The sequence below is a fragment of the Syngnathoides biaculeatus genome, chromosome 9 (assembly GCF_019802595.1).
Source record: "Syngnathoides biaculeatus isolate LvHL_M chromosome 9, ASM1980259v1, whole genome shotgun sequence".
Taxonomy (NCBI): domain Eukaryota; kingdom Metazoa; phylum Chordata; class Actinopteri; order Syngnathiformes; family Syngnathidae; genus Syngnathoides; species Syngnathoides biaculeatus.
Genome location: NC_084648.1, coordinates 18,342,215 through 18,365,120, shown reverse-complemented (window position 1 = coordinate 18,365,120; position 22,906 = coordinate 18,342,215). Strand labels below are relative to the sequence as shown.

Genomic DNA, 22,906 nt, shown 5'->3' with positions numbered 1-22,906 from the left:
CGGTCGCCATTTTGGTTGGGTGAATTTGAGTAAACAAACCGTAACTAAGCAGGAATTATTTTCAGAAAGGCGTATGAATCGGGGGGGCACTGCAAACGAAAGTGGCCGTTGTAAAGCGTCTTTCTTTCGACTGTCAGCTGTGATCAAGAACCAGTGCGAGAAAACGGAGCAGTTAGCAACCAAACGGCGACAACTGTGGCTGTCTTGTATCAGCAGAGCCGTTCTCGCGGCCAAGTCATTCCCTTCTAGCTGAGTTTGCTCGGAGGATTTTGTTCTTCATAAGTATTGGATACCTTTTTAGAATTTCACACCTACTTAGCAATAACTAAGTACTGTGAAGAAGTATTTTTAGGGCCAAGGGCCTACGTAATACTTGTGTGTGTGTGTGTGTGTGAATGCAATCTATGTCTCCAAAATCTATATTTTCTGTTTTATTAAAATAAGTTTGCTAGCTGTTTCGTGAGTTGAGTTCAAAATGTAGCCATGGAAGTGGAGAAAGAGGTGTGGGCTCCACGTGGGACTCGTCCCGGTCGAACCTCTCTCTCGGTAACAAAAACGAAAATAATAATCTACACCTCTTTCGTTGGTATAATCAACATAATTTAACACAACGCTGACTGTAATCACGCAGTACATATTTAAATTGCATTGTGCGGTACACCAACCTTAGCAGTGTGGAGACACAGGTTGCTGCATCACGATTCTAGCCGTTGATGAATCGGTTGTAGGCCTCCAGACCTTTGTATTTCTTTAGTTGGTCGAGAAGAGGAGAAAGTTGATTTCTGGAAAGGTTACTGACGCCCACAGTTCGAAATTCTTGCTCCATTTCTACAAGCCATATGGGTCGATATTGTCGATCAAAGCACACTTCTTGTCGTAACAGTTTCTTGAAACGAGATCTCATGAGCACCGATAACTTTCCAAAAATATTTTTAGCCATCGTGCGTCACTTTTAACAGTCGTACGACCATTTGTGTAACTGCGGTCTGTATGCAAAAGCAATAGCGTGAACGGCGCGTCAGTAGAGTGAACCCATTCAACATGGCCAGGTGACCCGGATGTAGTCACGTGGTCGAAAACAGCCTGTCTTTGAACTCTTTTGAATTGCCTTTGAACGTACATTAGCGCAGAATATAATGGGCTATGTCATTCTAGTCCACAAAGAAATTGGAATTAAAAACTTCGCTGTGATATAAAAAAGAGAAAGTGTAAATGGGAAAGTACTTTCCAAATGAAATTAGTACCGCAGTGGAAAATGCAGTAACAGCAAATGGAAAAATGAATGGTATACAGTCAAAACGGTACATTGAATAATTAAACGCGGTGTTGCTTGGAATGCTTGCTAGTACTATACTAGTGTTTACTGTGCAGAACGCTAAAGCAAAATGTACCGAAATATTTCAAGTCCGAATACCGTAATTGTAGTAATGAGTTTTATGAAATCACCTCTGTAACGTTGTCGCCCCCAAGCGGCCATTTGACAAACTACATGTAGTCTCGCGAGACGAGGCCTCGGGTTTTTAGCCGCGCCCATGCGAAAAAAAAAAATCGTGTACAAACGGAATAATATAAATATGACTAAACTGCCTTCACAACAATACAAAGCGTGTATTTTTAATCAAAAACAAAACAATTTCAGTAAAATAGTTAATCTTTTTTATATATATTTTACGTCACGTGGGTGGAGCGACACAGCCCGCTTGTATTTGCTGCGCCCGGCCGCCATTTTCGGCGTTGTGGTTGAATTACAGCATGCTGTTGTCGAACAGATAATAAGAATTCCACAAACAAACAGCTTTGCGTTCCGGTGCTCGTCTCAATCATGGGGAGAAAGAAGAAGAAGCAGATGAAGCCTTGGTGCTGGTATCCTTTCCAACCGCGGGATAGAAAGCGCAACACATCGGACGTAGCTGCTTTACAAAAGGCGGGCGGGCCTAAAGCTAGCTCGGACGCTTGAATCGATACGTAGGCGAAATAGTCTTTATTCAACGTTATTGTGTGAAGCCCACTTGGGTTGTCTGCCAGGGTTTCTGAAATTTGGAAGCCACAAGTGAGCTAATTGGCTTAGTTCAGCGCCGTTTCCGTTTTTTGGGGCGATAAATCGATGTTAGCTATTAGGTTGCTAGCCTAGCCATTGAGACGAGATTAACTGCCAGCGAATTGATTTAGCGTTAAATTTAAAGTCACCCTAATTAAAGTCTTCATTCATAGACTGCCCCAAAAATGAGGCCATTCAAAAGTTAGCGATGACTTCCTCGTTTAATCGGCGTGCATTCGATGTAAGGAGTCGCCTAATTCGAGAGACTTCCTTGATTCTCTCATCTAAGGTACTGCAATCGAGATTTTGACGATGAAAAGATCCTCATTCAACATCAAAAGGCAAAGCATTTTAAATGTCACATTTGCCACAAGAAGTTATACACCGGCCCGGGTCTGGCCATTCACTGCATGCAGGTGGGTTGCCCAGTTTCTACTGCTCTTGTAAAATTTAGCATTATAAGCCCCATTACACGCTGTGGCGACCCCGAAAGGGACAAGCCGAAAGAAACACACACTTTGCTTCCATTATAGGTACACAAAGAGACCATTGACAGTGTCCCAAATGCAATTCCTGGAAGAACGGACATTGAGCTAGAGATCTACGGGATGGAAGGGATACCTGATAAGGACATGCAAGAGAGAAGACGGACATTAGAACAGAAATCTCAAGGTTTGTTCTCCTTTTTGTGCGCATTTAAGCATGCATTCTAAAAGCGGTTGGTAACTCAAAGCTTAAACCGCACACGTCACTCCTTCAGATGGCAAAAAAAAAAACCCGGATGACTCGGACGACGACGATGATGACGACGACGAACCCGGACCTTCGGTGCAGCAGGTGCCCGGAGTGCCACCTCAGACGGGTTATGCTGCACCCATGGCTCAGCCAGGCATCCCCCCTGTGGCTGGTGGACCTGGGATGCCTCCTGGTGGATATCAAGGTCAGACAAATCAACTTAAAAGTAATAAAAAAAAAATGAGTAATCTGTGCCTTACGTCTAACATTCCAATGACTTTTGTGAACGCTCTCCCATTATTATTGCAGGAATGCCACCAATGATGCCAGGTGTTCCTCCCATGATGCACGGGATGCCCCCCATGCACGGAATGCCTCCAGGGTACACTGGAAATTTTGGATTTTGCGTTGAATCGCATGTTCGGTCGTCAAATGTTCCGCGCCGGAAGCTTTACTGAACTGAATGTCTTTTGCAGAATGATGCCAATGGGTGGGATGATGCCTCCCATGATGCCAGGGATGCCTGCCATGCCGCCAGGTTAGTTTGCTTGCCGTTCTTTAATTTGCGCTCATTTCTGATGCGCATGGCGCAGCTCACCGCCAGATAACGGCAAGGTGGACGGACTTCTCAGAAGTTTTGCTCGCTATTGCTTGCTGTTTCCTTGATATTATGCAGGCATCGGCCATTACTGATAATATTTAGTATTGTCCATCCCCACTTGCAGGCATAGAAAGTTGAACAAAAATACATTTGTAGTCTGTAAATTTAGTGGATAATGTCTAACTAATTACACGCAGTACTTTGTACAGTGTTTGGATCAATGATAATTTTCCTTTTGTACAGCAGCGACATAACCGGAATTTTTATGCAAGTCGTAACTTGCCGTGTTCTAACTTTTGTGTTGCTAACGGGAAGTGGTTCTGTATGCATACAAAACAAATGATAAAGTCAGTGTAGTGCAACCTTAGCATGCCTTCTTATGAGATTTTTTTTTTTTTTGGGGGGGGGGGGGGTCATTGCCACTGTGCAAACTAGTGACTTGCACCCTGTCAAAAAGTGTGACGGGGTCGTGTAAGTCGACGGCCCGTTGGCCCGTTGTCCAACTTTTGAGTTTCCAGTTGTGCTGCTGAGGGGAAATCCCGACTTTTCATCTCTGTTCGCTGTGCTCTCCCTCAGGAATGCCTCCGCACATGGCTCCGAGGCCAGGGATGCCCCACATGGCCCCCGCCCCCGCAGCAGGAGTCATACCGAGTCGACCGGCGGTACCGGTGGCCCAGCCCGCTGTCACCAAGCCTCTTTTCCCCAGTGCAGCACAGGTCGGAACCTTACAACACATCCACATGTCTCTCACTTGCAAAATACTTTATTTGATTGTCATGTGGAGGTTTTCGGAATTATTGCTCGCCTACATTTTCCAACATCCATTTTTCCACGTTTAGTCAGCTCGTTTGCCCCACCACCACCACCACCCCCTACACGATTAATGTTTAAACTCTTGTGATATGCCAATGCTGTCGTCTCCTTTTTACCATGCTGCAGATGGGCACAGCAGCTGTTTCCTCTCCACCCGCAGACCCTCAGTCTGCCTCTTCTCAGCTGCCCTTTCCTAACTCACCACAAGTACGCTCACAGATCAGACTGTGGCTGGCATCTAGATGCATGTCGCTCCCCCCCCCTCTAAATTAGTAACGTCGAACGCCGATCGATAACGGTAGTTTGCCTCGTGCCTTTGCAGCAAAGGTGGCTCAGGTTGGCTACAGAATAAGCTCAGACAACACCTGGCTGTGGTCTTTTTACCGGTGCATGAGCTATTTTAAGACTGAGATCCACGGTGGCAGTCTGCATCATGTGGTTCTCTTTAGACATGCATGCATTCTCTTGGTATGAATACTAAATGTATGGATTTATTCATTGTTGTATTGAGTGGGTCTAAAAACCAAGTTTGATTCAAAATACGGGATGGGGTAAGGTTACATATAAGTACAGTGAACCCTGTAGGCAGGGGAAAGATACACCCGTGATAGGTAAAAATGTGTGTTCTAGTGGGATGGCTGAAATGCAAAACTTCCTGTCTACTGTATTTTCTGATGGGGGTTTTTTTTCCCAGAAATTTTGAAGTACACCTGCTATCTGCATCGTATCAGTTTTGAGATTGGCGGTTTTACTTTTCTGCCTACTTTGAATGCTTTTTCTGTCCCACATCCTTAAGACACATTTAAATTCATGAATACACAATTTTATGAAAAAAAATTTAAAAATATGATTTTGAGGCTTTCCTTGTTTTTTTGCTGTCAAGAAGTGGGAGACTCGTTTATTACATTGGGGGGGGGGGGGTAGAAGACTTTTAGTTCTCCAACTAAGAGTTACAGCGTGCCAGCGTTGTTCACCTAACAATCAGGCGTGCTCAAACGTAGCTTCTGCACAGGGGCAGCCAATCGTAGGAAAGAGGGTGGTCTTAGCCAAATTTGATAAAGTGGATACAAAACACAAGTAACCGTCAGGGGGGGATTTTCTGGACTCTTGTATAACCAAATCAAGGTGTTTTTTGTTTGTTTTTTTAAACACAAAACTGACTTGTATAGTCTTTTCCGTTCGGCTTGTCCGATATGGGGTCGCCACTGCGTGTCATCTTTTTCCATCTTAGACCATCTCGTGCATCTTCCTGTTTAACACTCACAGTCCTCATGTCTTCCCACACAACATCCATCAACCTTTTCTTTGGCCTTCCTCTCTCTCGCTCTTTTGCCCGACAGCTCCATCCTCAGCACCCTTCTACCAATATACTCACTCTCTGTCCAAACCATCGAAGTCTGCTCCCTCGAACCTCGTCTCCAAAACATCCAACTTTGGCTGTTCCTCTAATGAGCTCATTTCTAATTCTATCCAACGTGTTCACTCCGAGCGAGAACCCCAACATCTTCATTTCTGCCACCTCCAGTTCTGCTTCCTGTTGTTTCTTCAGTGCCACCGTCACTAATCCGTACATCATGGCTGGCCTCACCACTGTTTTATAAACTTTGCCCTTCATCGTAGGAAATACTCTTCTGTCACATAGAAGGGTTGTCAAGTGACGGAGAATGTTACAGTAATTATACATTTTCAGACTACTACTACTACTTAGGCAGAAACCGATTAGCAACACAACAACTCTTTGCTCTGTGGGAATAGCAAATATCACAGCAGTTTAATAGTTAATCTTTATCAAATGCATCTTGGTCCAGTAGAACTCAATTTGTGTCACTACACTGAGTAACTTGAAATGTAGAATTGCCAGTGAAAACGCACAAAACAGTTGCTGGACAATCTGCCCTTTTGCGGGGTTCGCTGTACTCCAATTCCGATTGTAAAGTCGGGCCAGGTTTGTGTTTCCACAGTCGAGCGTTTGTTTGCCGCGACGCGGTCCGCCGGTCACTGACCCGTTGTGTCCACGCAGGCCCAGCAAAGCGCTCCAGGAGCCGGCGCAGCAGCAAACCCCCACAGCGCCACCTCGGCCTCCTCCGAGCAGCCCAAAGCAACATTCCCTGCATATACTCAACCCTCTGTCTCCTCCTCCGCTTCCACTTCCTCCTCTAACCCCTCTAGCAGCAGTGTGGCCAAATCCCCGGCCACAGTGCCCGCTAAACCTGCCACCCTTTCTGCCACGAGTGCAACTAGTAAGTTGATCCACCCTGATGAGGATATCTCGCTGGTAAGTTGCTTGAACTCTCTTTTTTGCCCTTTCCACAGTAAGTAATGACTGATACATATAAGAGTGAATTTACTTCAGGCACAGGTGTCAAACTCAAGGCCCGGGGGCCAGATCCGGCCCGTCGCATGATTTTATGTGGCCCGCAAAGGCAAGTCGTGTATCAACGTATATGATTTTTGTTCAAATTTGGACCAAATTGTCATATGATAAATTATAACATTTAGATATTGCAAGCATTTTGGTGTGCCCTCCCATTACCCTGGATTTCTGATCCTAAAAGAAAATAAATGAATTTCACGTGTAAATATGCTGAGGCGAAAGATTTTCACGTTTTCACCGTCGTTACGGCCCTCTGAGGGAAACCGAAATTACAATGTGGCCCGTGACAAAAGTGAGTTTGACACCCCTGACTTAAGGAAAGAAAGAAGTGAAACATTTTTGCTATGAACGAACGCTAATGGCAGTGTTTATTGACGATATCTAGACAAAATGGCGAACTCCTAGTTCCTCATGTGCGCCTGTTGTAAAATTGAAGAAGACGACGTGTGCATTTCTGACCGTGGATTGTGTGCCGTAAAGGGCCACGCGAGCGTTTCTTTACATCAAAATATCCGCTCTTGTCTCGTCCCTCCCCCGCAGGAGGAGCTGAGGGCCCAGTTGCCCCGGTACCAGCGTCTCTTGGCCAGGACGGCTCAGGCCCACCCGGCTGCTCCCCCGGTGGCGGCTGTAGGCGGCATGATGGCCCCGCAGCAAGGTCTGCCACCACAGCAGCCTGGCATGAGGCATCCCATGCATGGTTAGAAGTCAACTGCTTTTAACACACACTGGAACCCCTGAGGGTCAACACCACGGCTGTCCGATGGGTTTAGAATAAGAGTTTGAAATCCTGTCAATTTAGACAAGACATTTAGGTTCCGAACTTGCTACGCAAACTAGATTGTAGCTTGTTCTTTGGTGTCACACGACATGAGAGAGCAACACTCTGTTGCTGCTGCCCCACACCCCCCTTTTTTGTTTTTTTTTTTTTTTTTTTTTTTTTTATTGCACAAACACATTTTAAAGGGGAAAACATTCATGCTTGGATTTTAGAGATAAAGTAGCACAGAGTTTAGATGTGGGCCAACGAACGACCCGCAGGGAACGCAGTATAATTTTATGTTGGCAAGAGTCCTGTTGTATTTGTTAAATACAGTTTCACATTTGAGCCCATAAAATTGGTTCGTTAAAACAGACGTATATCTCCTCTTAAAAATATTAATAAACGAATTTTACACGTATCTTAAATTCGTTAAACTATTCAAATGTGGATTAATTATTTTAGTTGTTAGCACATTTGCCATCCGGCCTTTCCTGTGTGGAGTTTGCATGTTCTCCCCCGTCCCTACGTGGGTCCCCAAAACATTTAGTTTTTGTGCACCTTAAGGCATGCTTTTCCAGAAAAGTACAGTGGTGCCTTGGTTCTCGACCACAATCCGTTCCAGAAGGCCGGTTGAAAAGTGAAACTTTCAAAAACTGAAGCCCGTTTTCCCATTACAATGAATGGAAAATGAAATAATGCGTTCCAAGCCTAAAAATTATTTTTTTAAGCTTTTCCTGATAATGAACTGCACAGCAGGAATACTTGTGTAGCTTAAATACTTTATATAATTAAATCATTTAATAAATATATTTATTTTTTGCTTAAAATGTATGCTTTAGCAGTAAAGTATGCGAGGCTGGGAGTGCATTGCTGTGTGTATAACCTTGTAAACCTTTTTTTTTATTAAAAGTTCAGAATAACTTTAAACAAGCAATAATGGGGGGGGGGGGGCTTACAAATGTTTTATTTGCACAAAAAGTATGTAACATACAAAGTTTAACCTGCAACTAGAGGTAGGGTTAATGGAACAAAAGAAAAAAGCAATGCAAAACAATCAACTGTTTCAAATGTCTTCGGTGGGGGCGACTCGCCCCTTTTTAACAAAGAAGGAATCGAATGTAGACCGTTTCTGCCGTCTTTTGAGCACCGTCTTGAAGTGGCTCATAACAACGTCATTGAAATTTTGTTGTGCTCTGATTTGTTAGGGTGATGGAGTTCCACAAAATGGTGGATGTCGTTCCATTTAGCGCGGAAAGAAAAAAGTAGCTTTTCGTTTTCCTCCGAGGTCTGCGGCCTCCGCTTGGTCAACACGGTTGCTCGTTTAGCAACATCCCTTCCTTTGAGAGCATCCTCGTGTTTCGGAACGGTGCTGATCGTCGCTTTCGCCAGATTTCTTCGATAGCTCAGAAACACGCATACTAGATTCGCATTCGGCTATCAAACCTTTCTTGAAGTGGACAGTTTTACGCACCACTTTCCTTTTTTCAGCACCAGCAGTTCCACCTGCCTTCTTTGGAGCCATAATCGGGGGTTAATATTGCTCGATTGGAAGGGGAAAAAAAAAAGTCACTAACGGGACACGGCGGCGTGCGTCAACTGGTTGCGCCGTTTCCTTTTTTTCGGGGGTGCGTTCGAAAGCACAATAACAAATCGTCTGGTTGGGGCGTTCGAATATTGATTTTCGTTTAAAAACCAAAGCAAAAAAAAGAAAAAAAATCAATTTTCGTTTGAAAACCGAGGTTGGCACTGTACTTTGATATTTGTCGGTTTTATTTTCTTCTTGAGCCTCTCGTCCGGATGTCGCCACTGATCCGCTCCCTTTCCGTGTGTTCACTTTAGGTCAGTACGGCGCGCCCCCGCAGGGCATGCCGAGCTACATGCCCGGAGGGATGCCTCCGTTCGGGCAGGGTCCTCCCCTGGTGCCCCCGTACCAGGGAGGCCCCCCCATGGGCATGAGGCCGCCGGTCATGTCTCCCGCCGGGCGCTACTGAAGCGGCAAAGCAACGCCGCCAGCCACATTAGGTTTGAGGTTAATACCTTTCTCTCATCCTTGTACATTTTGAGGCCTAAGAGCGCTAAGGCCCGTGGTGGCGAAGACTTAATTGTTTCTTGGCAACACATGGACATTTAATGTAACTACGCAAGTTCCAGACTGCTTTTTTTTTTTCTTTTCTTTTCTTTGCTCACATATGTGAAGATAAAATTCTTTCCCCTCGTAGGTTTCACTCAGGTTCTTAGAGGTGAAGTGTGTTAAAGTCATTCATATTTCTGTTGAGGCTGCTGGACTTACATGAACGTACCAACCCCTTACAAAAGGCAAGTTTATCCTGTAAACCATTTATTGAATTTTTTTTTTTTTTTTTTTTTTTTTTTTTTTTTTTGGTAGATCGCCGGAGGCCCTCACAGCACGCTTAGGTGCTGTTGGACTTGCGTCCCCAACTTTGGTTGGTGAGGGTCTCGGTGACGATTCCGCCTCTTGTAGTGTTACTTATCTTTGGCTCACGCGTCTAGCGATTCTTCTTGTTTCAGGTTTGTTCAAAAATAATTTCTGCTTGAAAGGTTACCTGTGTGCATCCTTTGTAAATGTTTTATCAAGCTGTTGTAATAAAATCCACCTTAAAACCGCAGTGCTGGTTTGTTGTGACGTACATGAAGGTGAGTCATGAAGGTTTGTACCAAGTTTTTGTATTTTTTTTTTTTTTTTTTTTTATACACGCGCGCGCAACACAAAGTTGGCCATCATTCCATTTTTGCCGTCATCCATCAGAATGACATCCTAGTCCAAATGACTGAATATTGCCATTAAGCAAAAGCTGTTGGCCTTTTTTTTTTATGTATTTTTTTTTTTTTACTAAGATGGTCAACTTGTGGTCCATACTAGTGCATGACCGAACTGGAAATTCTCGCCGTAGAAGTGACTTAAAAGGAGTCGAGAATGCACAAATGCAATCGCTTCATGCTGAATGCCGGTAAACACCCAGAAATACAGGAACTGCAGCAAATAGCAGCTAGAACACAATTGGTTGCAAGGTACAACCACATGAATCCTGACATGTCCAATAGCATATTTAAAAAAAATTGCTGTTTCCATAAAAGAGCTGCACCTAGCCTTATTTACTGCAGTGTGAGTGTTCACGGGTAGTTTTGCGCTCTTAATTAAAATGCTTCCTTTTATTCATTTGTCATATTCGCCGTCTGTTTTCTGTGCGGGAGTGAAGTCAGGTTGGTTAAGTCGGTCGAGAATTGCTGTGGTGGATTTTAAATTGAAAGAAAAAAAAAAAAAAAAGCTCCCTCCGATCACTTTAACCCCTTTGTATGTGTTTGTCGTCTGTAGCACGTCCCGCTCCGCTTTTCAGCCTTGTACCCACTCAGCTGGCGCTACAGGCCTTTTAAACCCAGTAAGTACCCGCTGTTCTTTGTACTGTGGGTCTGAACTGTACAAATACTGTATTTGATTTCACAGTGCTGTATGATTTAGACTCGAGGAAGATTGCACACACGTGAACTGTGTACTCCCTTTTTAACTGTACTTGCATGGTAAGTAAATGGAGAGGGTGGGGGATGGGGGGTAAAGCTATTTAGAAGTTTTAGACCCGTATGATCCGATAAAACATCAGAAGCCACTTGAGGTTTTTTCATTTAATTTTATTTTTGGGTGAATGTAATGGTATCTTGTCCAAGTTGTTTTAAGGTGACTGACAAGCATTTGATGTTAAGTTATGACAAAATAAATACACACACGTGTAGTGCGACCATTGTTTTTACAATGTTCACAAATAAAACTGAAAATGATTGCATTTTTCTGCCTGGTGTGTTTCATAGTTGTGGATGTTCAATCGGTTTGTCGCCGCCCAGTGGAAGATGGGCGCTAGTGCAACCAATTGAATCCATAGAGGAGCACAAGATTACCGTATTTTCACGGCTGTAAGGCGCAGATGCGGGTGCAATTCCAGTACAGGGCGCACCCAGGGTGGCGCTCGCCAGACAGGCACAATTACACCTTTTATTTTTGTAAGCAGAAGCCATGCACAGGTATGGATTATATACAGTATTTCAAATGTATGTCATGGTCGCCGTGGTAGTCACGGATGTCTAGGGATGTTTTCAAGACATTGTCCCAATTTATATCCATAGTTTGGTCTCTCGGGTCATCTATATCCCAGCCTTTAATAAAAGATATCAACATACATTTTTTTTTTTTTTAATTTATACTACAGAATTTTTGAATTTTGAAATACATTGAAGAGGTCAAAAGTCTTAGGTCTGTGGTAACATCGTCTTTGAAACAGGAAATTCAGTTAAATATTTTTTAAAAAGGTTTTGACAGTAGAGACAAGACATACAGAATTTTATTGAGTATTAGGATTAATAGTTGAATTTTGTTGCATCCCAGAACATGTTGCATTTAAAAGCAATTAGAAGTGGATAACTCAAAAGCTGAATAATTGGTGCGAAAAGAACATTGGAAAGTTGAAGAAGATTAAGGAAGAATGGATGCCGAGTCATAGAATCTGATGTTATTTATATTTCTTAACGATAAACGTCGCTTTTTTTTTATAAGACTGAGCTCATAGCCTAGTGCTTTTCACTCGGCGGTGCACTAGGTGGCGGTATGCGCCAAAGACGTATTTCGCCAGAACAGTAAATGACAAAGAAGAAAAAAAATTGTATATTAGCGCCATTTTTGAAGCGGTTTGACGGGCGCTGTTGTGTTTGGTTCTGTTTTGTTTTTCTCGCTCAAACTAAACCAAACAATGGCGGAAAACGCGGTTCCCGTCCGCCCCGTGGACACGATATTGGATTTTTACCGCCAGGAGGTCCTGACCGTCGAAGAGGGGAAGCACTTCGTCAAGAGCGACCTGGTTCCGACTCCGAAGGTGCTCAAATGTTCGCTCGGCTTGAAACGTTCAAAACGTTACGTTTAACTTGTGCATTCGGGACCTTTTAAAATGAGCAAATTTAGCGTCGTTCAAAGGAAACCAATCTTCAATAAGCTTGTCTGAAGTCAAAAATGTAACTTCCACAAGACGGTAAAAAGTCAACTGTCTGAGAAATGATCCACAAGTGTACCGTTGGACTTTTTCCCCTGACTCATTGTGGACATTTTGTTGTGTTCTAGCTGCTCACTAAACATTTGTTTTCTTCCTGTGCTTGTTAGCCTTTTTGCTTACAAACTCTCAAGTCCACATCAACTGGAGAAAGTTCAATCTGAAGTTGCTTGAAATGCAATGGCGCTTACGATTTTTTTTTTGTTTTTTTGTACAACTTCTCAAATATATTTCAGAGCCAAATAACTTTGAAAAATTCACAATTGTTTTTCCAGCCAGAAGCCATTCAAACAGTCTACATGAGGATGTTGAATCTACTTTTTCGTTTCAAAGCAGAATGTCACTTCATGGTGAGTACTTTTATTCTTTTTCCTTGTCTCCACATCGCAAGCCCCCCCCTCCCAAAAAAGTTTCTAAAACGATAGACATTTTTCCATTTCACAAATATGCCTCTTCAGTTTAAAAAAAAAATACGTTTCTTGCAAAAATGCGCCAAAATTGCAAGGAAATAAATGTGAAAAATGAGTCACAAAATATTCCCTGCTATTTATCCAGTAGAAGTATTACTATTTATTTGGTAGTATGTCTGTGACATACTGCGTCAAGCTCAACTCCAAAATACAATAAACCCGTGCTATTAAAAATGAGAATCAGTAGATTGAGCTGCCCGTGATATTATAAAATTGTGCACATATTGTAACCGTTTTCCAACAGGTTCCGCCACTGCAAGACATTCAGCATCCAGAATATCAAGAAGGGGTGACGAGTATCATCAGCGTCTACGCCCGCATGTGAGTTTCTCTTCCGAAATCAAACTTGCGCTGCATTGCATCATTTGTTTGCTACAAAACCAGAAGCATTTCTAAGTTTGTACCCTTTCATTTAGCGAAAAAAAAAAAAAAAAAAGTATAAATATAACATTAAGGTTGAGAGACTGTGAGAGATTCTGAGTTACATGCATGTCGGATGTCGAGTTACAATTGGACAATATCAAAATATTTTGTAATTAAAAAAAAAAAAAAAAAAAAAGCCTACCTACGTACGTTAGTTCTGAAATTGGAAGCACAATTTTTTTTTTGCACCTAAACTGGGCCAGAATGTGCTCATGCGTTGTACGTGTTTCTACTGTAGTTTTGTTTGTAAAAGTAACATTGATGCAGTTCCTGTACTACATTTCAATATTGTGATCAGCCGTCATTTCGGTTATGGCTGATTGAAATATGTATGTATACATTTTTTATTTTTTAGGACTCAGTTTCTCCCCATGTGTTTAGTGTATGACTTCGCACTGAGTAACCTTCTAGCACCAAGTATGTTTTTGTGTAACTTTTACATAATTAAAAAAAAAATGCTTTATATTTATGCCACGTCACCAGATAATACTTTTGCTCATCCTTTTTCAGAGAAACAGAAAACACTTTTTATTTTGAGCGCCATCATGAACTTTCTTCAATTCAGGAAGCTGAGGATGAACGTTTTGCTGGAGAAGCAGGCCAAAATTGTATGTAATATTTCTCTAAATATCCATTTTCTTTTTAGCGTAGAAGTGCACATTACCAGTGGTTAGCGATGCGAAATAATCCCCCTCCCCCCACAGAAATATTTCTAATGACATACGCTATGTTGATAGTTTACTTTTGATGTATTTGCGTGTACTATTTAGGAATTTTCATATAATGTCTTACAACATGAACATAAAAAAATTTGCGTGACTATTTTAAAATGCAAATGAGAGAATTTGCAAATAGGAGCAAATTCACTGTACAAGTTAAGTAAATTAATTGCCGGGTGACACAACAACTTGTTGAAAAATAGAATTTGGTTCAATTTGTGTATACATCCATGCATCCGTTTTCTTAGCCGCTTATCCTCACGAGGGTAGCGGGGAGTGCTGGAGCCTATCCCAGCTGTCAACAGGCAGGAGGCGGGGTACACCCTGAACTGGTCATCAGCCAATCGCAGGGCACATAGAGACAAACAACCGCGTTCACAATCACATCTCGGGGCAATTTAGAGCGCCCAAATAATGTTGCACGTTTTTGGAATGTGGGAGGAAACCGGAGTGCCCGGGGGAAAACCCCACGCAGCTACGGGGAGACCATGTAAACTCCACACAGGCGGGTCTGGGATTGAACCTAGGACCTCAGCACTGTGAGGCCACCGTGCTGCCTTGTGTATACAGTAATGGGGAGAAAAGTATTAAATATTAAAACCCACATGATACTGCTCTTTCTTATTGGCCATAAAAAAGGAAACGGGAAGTTTTTACCTTGTTCAACCTTTTGTGTTTTTGACAAAATAAAGATGAGTCTGACAGAGCAGTTGGACTTTCACATTTTCATTGAAAATTGTTCCATGACTAAATATATATCATTTAAAGTGGCATTGTTCATAGATTGTCCGTATTTTTTTAACTGAGGACGTAACCAATTCATTCTGCCCCCCCCCCCCCCCCCCCCCCCCCCTCCAGAGGGCGTCTTTGGAGATGGAACAGACGTACACCAAAGAAGTCCAAGAAGCAGAGACAAACATCGCAAAGCTCAGGTGAGTCGTTGTACACACTGCGCTGCTTTGAGATACGAGCGGACTCGGGGGGTGGGGGGGATAGGTGGCAAGTTTTTGCTTGGGCCCGGGTGCCCAGACTTGAGAAACGACTTTGAGTTTAAACGCTATGTTATGTTTTGCGTGTTTGACGTCATTGCCGACGATGCTCGCGGATTTCGCGGTTGTTGTGCTTTTTTTTTGTGTGGGAGGGGGCGTATGCAATATCGTCGTTTATATGCGATGATGATAAAGCAAAAACTTGGTCACAGAACAAATGAAGCTCTTATGCGTGATTAGCAATTATGTTCAGAATATACATACAATATTGTGGCGCCCTGGAGCTCAGTGATTAGAGCACTGGTTTGGTAAACCAGGAGTTGTGGGTTCGTATCCCAGTGGGGCCTCCACTCCCTGAGAAGGGTTGCGTCAGGAAGGGCATCCGCCGTAAAAAAAATTGTGCCAAACATATATGTGCGTTCATCTGAGATGACACGCTGTGGCGACCCCGAAAGGGACAAGCCGAAAGAAACTTACTTACTTACTTACTATTGTGCCACGCTGAGATGTCTAAATCTATGTCGTGCTCATCTATAACACTTTTGAAAATTTCTGGGATTCTTTCCAGGACGAAAAGCACTTCAAATTATTTAAATCAACAGGCTTGCGCTAATTGGACAAAAGTCATGTGGGCCAAATATTAAAATAAATGCCACCACCCTGCTTCACTGTAGGTGATGGATGACTCATGTTTTTTGCGCTCGGGCTGCGCAATAATAGGGAAAAAATAACAATTCCTTTTTTTTTTTTCCCCAAACCTGAAATTGCAATTTGAAATAATCCAGGATCAGTGTTGATAGAGTTCATTTTCTACACCCACACCCTAAAAGTTTAGTTCATACTTCTTAATCCAAAAGTTTTAACTGGGTTGGTCCAAAATGAAAGTCGTTCATAGTTCTGTTTTGTCCATCATGCCGCTGACAAAATAATGCGATGAAGCTGACTCGGCAAACGGTCAAAAGAGGACCCAAACCGTGTTAAAACGACACCGGATCTTTGGGAAAGAGAAAAGCGGATAGATCCGTGCGGGCGGGGGACACGACTGTTCCGCTACATGTACCGTAATTCCCGGCCTACACAGCGCGCCTGGTTATAAACCTCAGCGAGTAGATTTGTAAAGGAAATACCATTTGGTACATACATACGCTGCAGCTGTGGAAAAGGCGCAGATGCCCATGTTGAAACCAACATTCAAACACGAGATATTTACAAAGAAAGACGATACACAGACAGTCTAACTCTAGTGGCGCGCTAAAGTTAGCGCTAACGCTAAGAACTATGATGAAACTTAACGGTAAATATCACTGAGACACGGCAGTAAGACGGTAGCAACACGCTAGCACAGCACTTCCTCGCCACGTATATTCCACCGGTCTCAGTCTTACCTTTTTCCGCTCGAGTGCGGGGAAAAAAGTCGCGGCTTGTAGGCCGGAAATTACGGTACTCTAAAGTGTTGCATGTATTTAATACTTCACGAAGATTTGCCCGTGAATGTCGTCAGCCGTTGGGTCTTTCTGACGCGATTCGGCATCCGAAAACGAATTTCTATTGTGCACTTGTTCAGTACTATCCCTCCAGAGCAGCAGGCTGAGGCGAGTCAGCTGGAAGCTGAAATCTCTGAACTGAACGCATTCTTCAAGACTGAATACGAGGAAGTGGTAAGTGTTGACACAACTGCGTTCGTCACATTTACTGCGCCGTCGCTCAGCGAGCGAGGAATCCGCCGACCTTTTTTTTTTTTTTTTTCCCCCCCAGAATCGAATCAACCACCGTAACGACGAGTTGAAATTAAAAATTGCAGAGAAGAGACAGAAACTGGTAGGATGGGAAAAAAGTTGAATCTTAAAAGTGAAAACGTTCACGTCAGAGAAGATGCGTCCCTTTTTGTTGTAGGCCCAGGTCAAGATGGACGTAAACGACATCAAAGAAGACATAACCAAACTCAAGTCTCAAATTGTCGAGTCACCGGAAGAGCTGAAGCTCCAAGTGGAGAAGAAGAAGGAAGACGTCAAGAACATCAAAAGCTCGATTGTGAGGGAATACATATTTGGCAGCAAAACAAAAGTTGATTTTTGACGGATGAAAGTATGATCGGTGCTTCTGTTAGGAACAAATGAACGCGTTTGTGGTGGAGCTGCAGAACTCGGTCCAGAGAGTCACCCACACTGATCTGGATACCCAGCAGATGTACAGTTTGCTGCAAGAACTGGAAGTCAGCATGAACGACAGAAAGAACGTCTATGACGAGGTACCAACGCGCCAACAACAACAACAATACTTTGATTGGTCCTTTTAAAAACAAAACCCAGGACACGCTGGAGAGAACGTCTCCCAGCTGGATCCCACCGGAAAATCTGGAAGAAGTGGCTGGGTCCCCCAATCATATCCTTGTCTAAAAAGATTTATTCATCCCCCCCCCCACCCCTGCACATTTTTGCAGCATCTCCACCTCACCACTCAGGAAGAGAAAAAGCAGAAGGTGCTTAAGAACCTGTACAAAGAGGTGGAGCAGCTGAAGCGAAGTCTTGGCCTCAAGCTGGACAAGGAGACCAAACAGAACATCCGCAGGCAAAAAGAGAAGGAGGAAAAGGAGCAGCATATCAAAAATGTCTTGGGGTGAGTTTAGATTTAGTCATACTGCTCACTATATCTCTTGAAATGTTTTCTTTAGCTCACACACACACACACAAGAGTTCCCTCAGTAGGTATTTGAAAAGTGAGGGAAGTTACATTTTCCCGGGGACTGAAAACATTTTAGAATAATATAACGTGATTTCCGGCCTACAAGCCGTGACTTTTTTTCCACACGCTATCAACCCTGCGGTTTATGCGGTGATGTGGCGAATTTGCGCAAATTTTTTTTCTAACAGCCACAAAGGGGCACTCGAGTGGAAACGGTAAGAGTGAGACTGGTGGAATACATGTGCCGAGGAAGCGACTTTTACCGGTCTGGCCCTGTTAGCACTGCGCTAGCGTGTTACCGCCGTGTCTCAGTGATTTTTACTTGTTTTTTTTTTTTTTTTAGGGCGGCGGCACGAGGGTTGAACTCCGTGTAGCGTCTTTCTTTTTAAATATCTCGTGTTTCAATGTGGGCACATTGCTGCGGCTTGTGGCATTTCCTTCACAAATGTACTGGGTGGGGCTTATAACCAGGTGCGCCTTGCATGCCGGGAGTTAGGGTGCTTTTTCTTTGGACAAAGACAAACGTGACTAAGTGGTGCTTTTACAGGATTATTCACACATTAAATAGCCCTATAGTCAATTTAACTTTTTTTTTTTTTGCTTGTGGTGCAACAGCACAAAAAAAAAAAACGCGACCTGTGGATTTACAAAAAAAAAAAAAAGGGGGGGGGGGCACAATTGTGTAGTTTATCAAGCGTGAGTATCCGACACTGCGATTGGTTGGCAAGCGATTTCAAAGTTCTTTTTACACCAATTATTCAGCATTTGAGTTATCCACTTCTAATTGCTTTTAAATCCAACATGTTCTGGAATGCAACAGAATTCAACTATTCATCCTAATACTCAATAAAATACTGTATGTCTTGTTTCTACTGTCAAAACCTTTATTTTTTTTAAAACTGAATTTCCTGTTTCAAAACTGCCATTAAATCTGCAAGCGATTTCAAAGTTGAACTGGATGGGAAATGAATGATGCTTAACTCTTTTAATTTGAAAAACATCATTTTGTTGTTTTCTGTTCCTTATAATCCAGACAGTGTAAAGACGTACATCAGAAGCGTGAGGAAAAGGCCGCCCAGATCAAAGAGATCTCCGGAAAATCACAGCAACTGAAAGTTCAGATCCAGAGCCTCAAAGTTTCCTGCCGCAAACAGACCGATGCAGCTCAGGTAGGGACCGCAAACGAATGGTTACGCTTTCGTGGCTCTCGGTCGCGTTGAGTCAACGTTTTCCGTCTCCAGGCGATGTACGACACTGTTTCGGCCGCCATGGATGAGCTGGACGACCGAATCGAGATGCGGATTTTAAGTCTGAAAGAAGAGACTATCAAGATGCGTGCGAATTTTCCTTACTGAAGTTCAAAAGCAGGTGCAGAGTTAGAAGGAATGTGCATCTTTAAGTGTTTAAAGTGAAAATGACTTCACCTTAAAGCAATTGTAACCTGTTTCCAGCTACTAACAAAAGTATATGTAGCAGAAAAATTTTTTTGTTTGTATTGTTTACCAGGTTATACAATAAAGTTCTCCCTGTACTTGAGTGGGTTTTCTCCAGTCCCCAAAATCCCCCCACCTAGAAGGTAAATAATGCCGGTATATGTTTTGTGCTAAATAACAGTAGCTTTGGCTCAGGTCCCCCAAAAATGGCACCAAAAAAAGAGATATGCTTACAAAGAACAAACAACTGCCGTGAATAAACAAGCGCAGCCAATGAACTCAGAGCTTGCTGTTATACTGGCGAGGTGGCCCAAGTTGGAAGAACAACACAAGCAATGGATTCATTAAAGGCCCACTGTCATGAAATGCACGATTTTTAGTATGTTATTAATGAAACAACGGCAGCCGACAAGCGGGAAGTGACGTACGTGGCAGAACTGCCCTCAAGTAGACTCGTTTGTTTCTATTTGTTTTACCTCCGGGAAGGTCGCTCGTTGTTCCTTCGTGTTAGACAAAATGCAGACTCGTTGCATTGCTGGAACACTCGGGAGAATGGATTTACCCTTCATAAGTTTGCAAGAGACGTGGTTCTACGTGAAAAATGGATTGCACGGGTCCCGAGGACGAGAGCTTTGTGCGTTGCAAATGACAGGTAGGTGTGTATACAGTTACTAAAAAAAAAAAAGTTGGGGGCAGACCATGTAGTCAGTCGGTCTCTTATAATGTAACAAAAGATCCGCGTACGTATGACAGCCGTGCTAAATGTGTCGATGTGCGGGTCGGACAGCGTCGCGGACGCCGGCTGCGTCGCTTCACCATTGAAGCCTGCGTGTCGGGCTTGCGGACGGCGGGGGCTCTGAAGAACGCCGCCGACAATGCCTCACTCCGCCGCGTGCGACCACAATGTAGTAAAGCGCCCTGGCTCGACGGTGTTGTTCATCGCATACTGCGACTGCTATGAACAATGCAGCGAAAGTGGATCGGACAGGGAGGCGGTTTGGCCGTGATCGCATATCACCTGAATATGGCTGGAAACAGTCGGGTAATATTGCCCCGAGGGCTCGAAACAGTGTAATATTGCCCCAGTAACTTCAATCGGTTGTGTGATGTTCTCTTCGAAAAGAGCTTCCGTGTCAGAAAGGGCGTGTTCGTCTCCCATAGTAAGATCCACCACGTGTTTTCATTGGCGAATGTCCGGGATGACATCACGGACAGTAAGTGCAGCCAATATGACCACTTGGATGTCAAAGAATGACACTTCTGCAACTTCGCACAAGGATGATGCGCTCTCCGCTCATTTATTTTTTCGTATAGACATCGAAATGAAGAATGTTTTATGTATTTGTCATTACAATATCTATTTTAGAATGTTTATAGGGATGACACTTGCCGTTTAACAAAGAACAAATGATCGCCATTTAAAAAACAACAACAACAAGGAACCAACTTCATTCGCTGGACATCGCTGTGAAGTTGGGAACACTGGATGACAAATGGCGAACACAAAGTTATTAAGAGGCAGCCCTGGGCAATAACATACCATACGGCATAACATTCGCTGGACATCGACGTGAACAGGGTAAGCAAAGTGAAGTTGCAAGCAACTGGGATATACCACATACGCAGTGAGTTCAGTTGTACTTTGTTAACATATTTAAAGGTCAAGTGTCATACCTATAAACATTCTAAAATAGATATTGTCATGAAAAATACATATAACATTATTCACTTCAATGTCTATACGAAAAAATAAATAGGAGTCATCCATGCGCAAAGTTGCAGAAATTGACGACGTCCAAGTGGTGGCCATATCGGCTGCATCTCCTGTCCGTGACGTCACTCCAGACATTCACCATTGGAAACACGGTGGACCCCACTATGGGAGATGAACACGCCCCTTTTGACACGGAAGCTCTTTTCGGAGAAGAGAACATCACACAACCGAGTGAAGTGTCCGGGGCGAAATTACTCGATTGTTTCGAGCCATTTTCAAGCAATATGCAATCACGGCCAAACCGCCTCCCTGTCTGATCCACTTGCGCGGCGGAAATGAGCCATCGCGTCCCAGCTCGGCCTTGTCGACAAGGCCGGGAAGGTTGAGCAAGCCGGTTTTCATCACTTCCTGCTTCTTCTCGAAAACAAATCCCTCGAGGGGATTTTCATGGTGGGAATTACAAAAAGCTGCATATGTCAAAATCATGTTTTGTGGTGAAAAAACGCATGGGTCCATGTTGGCTGCCGTTTTTTTTTTCCATTAATAACGCACAAAAAAAAAAAATCATGCATTTCATGACAGTGGCCCTTTAAGCTAAAATCATACAGTGCTAATTCCTGATCATTGCGAAGAGCTAAGCGTTTGAATCCATCCATTCATTTTTCTTTATCGCTTATCCTCACGAGGATCGCGGGGAGTGCTGGAGCCAATCTCAGCTGTCAACGGGCAGGAGGCGGTGTACACCCTGAACTGGTTGCCAGCCTGGTGTTGTAATTTGTAATTGTAGTATCAGTAAGTACATTTTTGATAAAACAGCAAAAAGCCATTGAAACTTTAACAACCGCCAATCACCAGGCCTGCACATTCAGAGCGAAATATATGGCAATATGAAATATTGAATTCACTAGTAAATGCCAGTTTTTTGTTTTTTTTTAAACCGGGGAGGCACATTTGTGAAATGGAAAAATGTTTATCGTTTTAGAAACTTCACAGACATACTAGCGAATAAATATTAATAATTCTACTGGATAAATAGCAGGGAATATTTTGTGACTCATTTTTCACATTTATTTCCTTGCAATTTTAGCGCATTTTTGCAAGAAACGTATTTTTTTTTAAACTGAAGAGGCATATTTGTGAAATGGAAAAATGTCTATCGTTTTAGAAACTTTTTTGGAAGGGGGGGGGCTTGCGATGTGGAGACAAGGAAAAAGAATAAAAGTACTCACCATGAAGTGACATTCTGCTTTGAAACGAAAAAGTAGATTCAACATCCTCATGTAGACTGTTTGAATGGCTTCTGGCTGGGAAAACAATTGTGAATTTTTCAAAGTTATTTGGCTCTGAAATATATTTGAGAAGTTGTACAAAAAAACAAAAAAAAATCGTAAGCGCCATTGCATTTCAAGCAACTTCAGATTGAACTTTCTCCAGTTGATGTGGACTTGAGAGTTTGTAAGCAAAAAGGCTAACAAGCACAGGAAGAAAACAAATGTTTAGTGAGCAGCTAGAACACAACAAAATGTCCACAATGAGTCAGGGGAAAAAGTCCAACGGTACACTTGTGGATCATTTCTCAGACAGTTGACTTTTTACCGTCTTGTGGAAGTTACATTTTTGACTTCAGACAAGCTTATTGAAGATTGGTTTCCTTTGAACGACGCTAAATTTGCTAATTTTAAAAGGTCCCGAATGCACAAGTTAAACGTAACGTTTTGAACGTTTCAAGCCGAGCGAACATTTGAGCACCTTCGGAGTCGGAACCAGGTCGCTCTTGACGAAGTGCTTCCCCTCTTCGACGGTCAGGACCTCCTGGCGGTAAAAATCCAATATCGTGTCCACGGGGCGGACGGGAACCGCGTTTTCCGCCATTGTTTGGTTTAGTTCGAGCGAGAAAAACAAAAATAAACTAAACACGACCACCGGGTTTGTGAAATACCTTTAAAAACGGCGCTGAGATAATTATTTTTCTTCTTCTTCGTCATGTATTGTTCTGGTGAAATATGTCTCTTTGGCGCATACCGCCATCTAGTGCACTGCCGAGTGAGAAGCACTTGGCAGGCTATGAGCTCAGTCTTAAAAACAAAAGCGACGTTTATCATCAACA

The 22,906-nt window shown here is 43.1% G+C and overlaps 3 protein-coding genes across 10 annotated transcripts; 2 read left to right on the top strand and 1 right to left on the bottom strand.

Moving 5' to 3' along the window:
- The first annotated feature begins 1,603 nt into the window (after window positions 1-1,603).
- Window positions 1,604-11,273, top strand: znf207b (zinc finger protein 207, b). Of its 5 annotated transcripts, none has more exons than XM_061829394.1 (12): window positions 1,611-1,863; window positions 2,328-2,454; window positions 2,572-2,710; window positions 2,799-2,978; window positions 3,083-3,155; window positions 3,250-3,311; window positions 3,951-4,090; window positions 6,208-6,462; window positions 7,102-7,258; window positions 9,161-9,343; window positions 9,541-10,719; window positions 10,785-10,911. In XM_061829394.1, the coding sequence occupies exons 1-10, from the start codon at window positions 1,823-1,825 to the stop codon at window positions 9,310-9,312; spliced, it is 1,326 nt and encodes a 441-aa protein (XP_061685378.1). In that variant the 5' UTR covers window positions 1,611-1,822; the 3' UTR covers window positions 9,313-9,343; window positions 9,541-10,719; window positions 10,785-10,911. The 5 variants fall into 5 exon arrangements, with proteins under 5 accessions (XP_061685379.1, XP_061685378.1, XP_061685377.1 ...); XM_061829392.1 differs by having other exon boundaries at window positions 1,613-1,863; window positions 9,161-9,350; XM_061829395.1 differs by having other exon boundaries at window positions 1,604-1,863; window positions 7,102-7,216; window positions 9,161-10,719.
- nuf2 (UF2 component of NDC80 kinetochore complex) lies at window positions 11,219-19,188 on the top strand. Of its 2 annotated transcripts, none has more exons than XM_061829390.1 (13): window positions 11,219-11,353; window positions 12,645-12,719; window positions 13,084-13,160; window positions 13,618-13,679; window positions 13,773-13,870; window positions 14,840-14,913; window positions 16,535-16,628; window positions 16,726-16,788; window positions 16,864-17,001; window positions 17,078-17,218; window positions 17,411-17,586; window positions 18,686-18,821; window positions 18,894-19,188. In XM_061829390.1, exons 2-13 carry the CDS (start codon window positions 12,669-12,671, stop codon window positions 19,005-19,007), a joined length of 1,224 nt encoding a protein of 407 aa, XP_061685374.1. In that variant the 5' UTR covers window positions 11,219-11,353; window positions 12,645-12,668; the 3' UTR covers window positions 19,008-19,188. The 2 variants fall into 2 exon arrangements, with proteins under 2 accessions (XP_061685374.1, XP_061685373.1); XM_061829389.1 differs by lacking the exon at window positions 11,219-11,353 and adding an exon at window positions 11,407-12,198.
- Window positions 18,824-22,766, bottom strand: LOC133505875 (kinetochore protein Nuf2-like). 3 transcript variants are annotated; one of them, XR_009796357.1, is made up of 3 exons: window positions 22,549-22,766; window positions 22,029-22,142; window positions 18,824-18,962 (listed from the first exon to the last, which is right to left on the bottom strand). XR_009796357.1 is itself a non-coding variant. In XM_061829396.1 (3 exons), the coding sequence occupies exons 1-3, from the start codon at window positions 22,669-22,671 to the stop codon at window positions 20,935-20,937; spliced, it is 225 nt and encodes a 74-aa protein (XP_061685380.1). In that variant the 5' UTR covers window positions 22,672-22,766; the 3' UTR covers window positions 20,490-20,934. The 3 variants fall into 3 exon arrangements, 1 of the variants encoding a protein (XP_061685380.1); XR_009796356.1 differs by having other exon boundaries at window positions 22,029-22,103; XM_061829396.1 differs by lacking the exon at window positions 18,824-18,962 and adding an exon at window positions 20,490-20,961 and having other exon boundaries at window positions 22,029-22,103.
- Between the last annotated feature and the right edge of the window lie 140 nt (window positions 22,767-22,906).

Bases quoted from the DNA above. Each gene is read 5' to 3' on its own strand.
- znf207b (XM_061829393.1), top strand. From the start codon at position 1,823: ATGGGGAGAAAGAAGAAGAAGCAGATGAAGCCTTGGTGCTG. The intron at 2,979-3,082 runs GTCAGACAAATC...TTATTATTGCAG, and splicing joins GCCTCCTGGTGGATATCAAG to GAATGCCACCAATGATGCCA. The intron at 7,259-9,160 runs GTTAGAAGTCAA...TGTTCACTTTAG, and splicing joins CATGAGGCATCCCATGCATG to GTCAGTACGGCGCGCCCCCG.
- nuf2 (XM_061829389.1), top strand. From the start codon at position 12,076: ATGGCGGAAAACGCGGTTCCCGTCCGCCCCGTGGACACGATATTGGAT. The intron at 17,002-17,077 runs GTGAGGGAATAC...TGCTTCTGTTAG, and splicing joins AGAACATCAAAAGCTCGATT to GAACAAATGAACGCGTTTGT. The intron at 17,219-17,410 runs GTACCAACGCGC...ACATTTTTGCAG, and splicing joins GAAAGAACGTCTATGACGAG to CATCTCCACCTCACCACTCA.
- LOC133505875 (XM_061829396.1), bottom strand. From the start codon at position 22,671: ATGGCGGAAAACGCGGTTCCCGTCCGCCCCGTGGACACGATATTGGAT. The intron at 22,104-22,548 runs GTGCTCAAATGT...TTGTTTTCCCAG, and splicing joins ACCTGGTTCCGACTCCGAAG to CCAGAAGCCATTCAAACAGT. The intron at 20,962-22,028 runs GTGAGTACTTTT...CATCTCCCATAG, and splicing joins AAGCAGAATGTCACTTCATG to TGGGGTCCACCGTGTTTCCA.